Source organism: Wasmannia auropunctata, unplaced genomic scaffold (assembly GCF_000956235.1).
Source record: "Wasmannia auropunctata unplaced genomic scaffold, wasmannia.A_1.0 LD335828.1, whole genome shotgun sequence".
Taxonomy (NCBI): Eukaryota; Metazoa; Arthropoda; class Insecta; order Hymenoptera; family Formicidae; genus Wasmannia; species Wasmannia auropunctata.
In genome coordinates this window covers 3,050,055-3,054,812 of record NW_012027062.1, presented here as the reverse complement: position 1 = coordinate 3,054,812, position 4,758 = coordinate 3,050,055, and the positions used below count along the sequence as shown (strand labels likewise).

At 24.4% G+C, this 4,758-nt stretch overlaps 1 protein-coding gene across 1 annotated transcript; it reads left to right on the top strand.

The window, feature by feature from the left end:
- The first annotated feature begins 1,860 nt into the window (after window positions 1–1,860).
- On the top strand, window positions 1,861–3,806 carry LOC105455975. The gene is made up of 4 exons (XM_011699718.1): window positions 1,861–2,047; window positions 2,199–2,454; window positions 2,749–2,988; window positions 3,443–3,806. Exons 1-4 carry the CDS (start codon window positions 1,945–1,947, stop codon window positions 3,630–3,632), a joined length of 789 nt encoding a protein of 262 aa, XP_011698020.1. The 5' UTR covers window positions 1,861–1,944; the 3' UTR covers window positions 3,633–3,806.
- Window positions 3,807–4,758: the final 952 nt, after the last annotated feature.

Below are 4,758 nucleotides of genomic sequence, written 5' to 3'. Positions count from 1 at the left end.
GCAGAATCGACAAGATTGTCACAGCTACCTGCGAGTCTTGCGACCAATTCTATTGGAAATTATAATTGCAGGTTAGATTATAGTTCAATTTTATTAATTTTTTCATAACTAAATAAAGAGTGGAGCATTCGAAACATCTCAGTACTTCAAACTTGGGAAAATAATGTTCATTTTTCAGTATATATTTTTAAGAATACTGCAATCTTATTATTTAATTGTATAATTGTTTGTAATATTCGATATTTTTGTTACTAGCGCTATTGATGATAATTTGACGACATCCACATTATATGTACCAATTGCTAAAAAAATACGGGGCAAAATAAATAAAAATAAAACTTGCCCGTCAACATCCACTGCAGATTCAAAATATATATTAAAACGATTTTCATTTGCACAATTGCGCAAACATACTGCAGCAGTATTCCGTCGTTGTTTTCATAAATTTAAATAATGTTTGTAAGATTACTTTAATGTTTTTAATTATAATTATGTTTTTAAGATTATTTAAATGAATGACTTACTTAAACGAACGATTTAAGCAGCGTTTCTTTAAGTGAAAAAAATCAATAAAAACAATTTTAAAATGTTAAAATCTTAACAAATATAATTATAATTAATATTCTAGAGACAGTAATTTACATGTAAAATTTATTATAATAAGTAAAAAATAATTTAACATAACAGATCAATAGGAGTCTGATGTCGTAATCATGACTCTGTAATTTGTACGATTTTATATATTTATTTTTGAAATCCTTCTTATATTCAATGTAGGTATTTAAATTTTGTATGTTGCTATTTGTTTCCATAACTGCAATATAGATGTATTATGCATTTCTCTCATATTTTGAGAATAAATACTCTCAAAAATAAATATATTGTAGCTCTCGTATATTTTCGATAAATTAATATTTATATTTTTAAAAACTTTATTGTGTGTTGCAATTTCTTGAGCTCTAAGAGTTTCTTTATGATAATAATCATGCTAATAATATATACATAAAATTATGACTTATTTTTGTAAAATGTTAAAGTTTGTAATTCTTAATATTTATAGTAAAATGTTAAAATGTCTCCTGGAAAGTATTTAAACATTACTTATCTCATTTATCGGCATAAAACAATTTTCTTAGATTAAATGTTAATTCTTGCAAGTGTCTGTATTTTTACACAAAATGTGCTTCAAACCTTCTGTTCTATTAGTATATTCAATATAATAATGTCAAAAAATTTGAAAAGACTGAGACTAATCAAAAGATCCGACAAAAAACATTATATAATGTATAAATTGTTTCGTTTATTTTATGTTTTACGCAATTTCTGTATCGAATAGTTCTTGCATCACATATGCGAGTGCAAAATGATTTCATAATAATTCTTTGCACTTTTTTATACGATTTGTTACTCGATTTAATGATTAGCTATTCTACGATATTAAATATTCATGTTTCGTTTTTATTCTGCACTTTTTTTCGATAGAACGTTTGTCTAAATCTATAACAGAACATTACGCTTTTATACACCTCAATTTGGTATGTTAATAAAAACAATAAAATATAATTTGTATTACATGAATTATAATCCCAAGTTACACGATAGTATACAATTATTATTTATAAAATTATAATTTATTGCATTGCATTTATAATAATATGTTAAAATTAAGAATCTAGTATTTTGTGTGCAAATCATATTAGGTAGGTACCAAAATCATTCTATTTTCCAGCTATAATGTTTGATCGATTGATGTCGAATCGACGTCGATCAATATTGATTCCACGTCGATCAACCAACCATTTCTGGCTGGATTTCAAATATTTGGCTGGGCTCGCTTAGTGCTTGCTTAGAAGCATAGTTTATTATTGTCACTCGTTTCCTTCAAGCAGTGCGTATTCGTGCGATCACGTTACACTAAAGTGAAATTTATTTACGGATAGTGAAATGGCGATTTGGTGTAAAGCAATAACTTGCGGTACAATAGCATCTGCAGCTATCGTTTATTATATTATTAAATTGCATCGCAGGGGAAAAAAGGAAATGGACGGTAGGTTAAAATATGTTATCTAATTGAAACCTGCTTGTGGTGATTCGCCGTTTATTGATTTGAAATATTCACTGTGCAATAATAGAACATACATGAGAAAACCAATTGTAAATATATGAATAAGTTGCTAATTATAATGTTTTTTATTTAGTTAACAATCATGCTTTCGAAGTTGAAGTAATTAATACATCTTTATCTGATACACGTGCTAAAAGACAAATTTTTGCTAAGAATTCAACTAATCCAAATAATATGCCACTGATATCGAAAATCAGACAAGTTGTTTCCCCGCTTTCAAACAAAAGCACATCTAATAATCCAGTAAAATCGTCACGCAATAAAAGATTATACCAGATGCAATCAAAAGCTGTAGAAGATTGTAATTCAATTATGCAAAATAGTGTCAGGTAAGATATCTTAATTATCAATTTCAATTCCTAATTATTATTTTTAATTTGTTCATTTTTAATTAATTTATTAGTTCATTTGTTCATTTTTAATTGAGTCCTAGTTAATTATTTTTAGTAATTATTTCTTTCAAAAACCGTAAAAATTATCTATCTGGTAACTCATTAAGTAATTACAGTGAGAAATGATTTAACAATAATGAACTGATAAAATTGAGTGTAAAAAAACATTTATTTTACATATTGCTCTTACTCGAATCTTTAAACAGACAATAACAATACAGTAAATTACAGATCCTTTACACACAGTGAGACAAGTGAGTCCGTTGTCCTAAATAATTCTGCTTCATCTTTCGAACATGGACTTGGAAATGCACAAGATAACTTCAATCATTCTGTAGTTATTCATATTAATAATTCAATAGACTCGACAACTAATAAGATTCAGATAAAAGCCTTCAACAGATCGATAAAACTATCGACATTAAATATAAAGACATTACACATTTCTGATGATTTTTCTGCAAAGAACAGGTAGGATTCGTTTTTTAATTAAAGTAATTTAAAATTATACGGTAAATTATATGGTAAAGAGAATAAATCGATCCATTCACAATCTATTAAAATTTAATCTCTAAACTTCGTTTAATTTTGTCTTTTTTACGTAAATAATTATATTTAAATCATTTTTATTTTGCAAATTTTGCATTTTTATTAATTCTTGAAATTTCATTGAAAAGACTAATTTAAAAAACAAATAAATTTATTTAATATTAAATATCAAATGTATGTATTAAATAGCAAATATTGAATATTAATATTTAATATTTAATGTATGAACTAAAACATGTCGTTTTTAGATATTTTAAAAAAACAAATAACAAAATTTTTATTGCATAAGCTACAGTGAATTGAATTACTGTTTCCAATTCAATCTTTTCAGTTTTTTGTTTTATTATAAGAAATATACATTTATTATTATGATTAGGTCTGCCGATTCAATTATGATTAGCCAGAAAGATGAGCCTAAGGAAACCAACATTATGATTCCATCATTAAATCGACGACGATTTGTGGAGCGTTTTATGACGTTTCGTGGAAATCGATTAACAAATGTACGTAATAATAAGTGTACAAAAGAAATGGAAAGACATAATATAACTATTATAATTAATTAATACTTCTATATAAAGATAAAAATAGAGAAGTATTACACAATATTATTTTTTTAATATTTTGTACAAATTTTGTACATTTTGTGTTTTGTACGTTTGAGAGATGCGGATACATCTCTTTCATTTAAAAAGAAATTAGAATTGTTAAATAATTTAATTATTCTATACAATTTATTTTTATACAAATTAGTAAAAAATTTCTATTTTTCACATAAAGACAGAGAGAAAGAGAGAGAGAGAAAAGAAAGAAACGTACAATAATCGTAAATATATTTCAATTTTTAATATGTAGTAGTGTTGAATATTTAAAATTCATATTTGTAATGTTATTTATTGTAAAAGCACTAATTTACGGAATTTTTTTATTTCAAAATGTTATTTGTTATATTCATTATTTGTATCCAGATATATATTTTAATTTGTTTCTTTGTAAAATGGAAATTTCATAAGTATTTTGCAATATAATGTGCCCATTGTCGTTGAGAAATGATGTTTTCATAGTTTCATATTTATATTGTTTGTACATTTTTGGTTAATATGTTGTATTTTTACTTTATATTAACTTTCGTTATGTATTTAAATTTCACTAATTTCATTATATATATTCGAACTTTTTATTCATTCTTATTACACGTGTTGCACAGAATATATATATATTTATAATTTATTTATACTTACGAAAAAATTCTAGTCGTATGTTGTAATAACTCGCAAAATCCTAAATAAATTAATTAAAATAAATATATATTCAGAGGCAAAAGAGCAGATAATATTTTACAAAATAATAGTATTTTCTGGATATACATACGTCATCTTCATATATAAATAATTATAAATATTTTTTTGTTATGCAAATGGTCTATGTTCAAAAATCTTAAAATATAAAGGTTCATTTTACGTATAAAAATTTTCTCTCTTCCTCTCTGTCAATTGTGCAAAAAAATATAATTCTTTTCACATATTCTTATATGCTATCGCGTTATTCTTTGAAGCATTATATGTATTATATTATTATTACACGAAAATTATACATATAAATATAAGTCGATGACATAATATATATTTTGGATAATTTTTTATTATATATTTTAATGGCAATTATTATATTATTAATTTTTTCATAGCATTA

Bases quoted from the DNA above. Each gene is read 5' to 3' on its own strand.
- LOC105455975 (XM_011699718.1), top strand. From the start codon at position 1,945: ATGGCGATTTGGTGTAAAGCAATAACTTGCGGTACAATAGCATCTGCA. The intron at 2,048-2,198 runs GTAGGTTAAAAT...TTTTTTATTTAG, and splicing joins GGGAAAAAAGGAAATGGACG to TTAACAATCATGCTTTCGAA. The intron at 2,455-2,748 runs GTAAGATATCTT...AGTAAATTACAG, and splicing joins ATTATGCAAAATAGTGTCAG to ATCCTTTACACACAGTGAGA.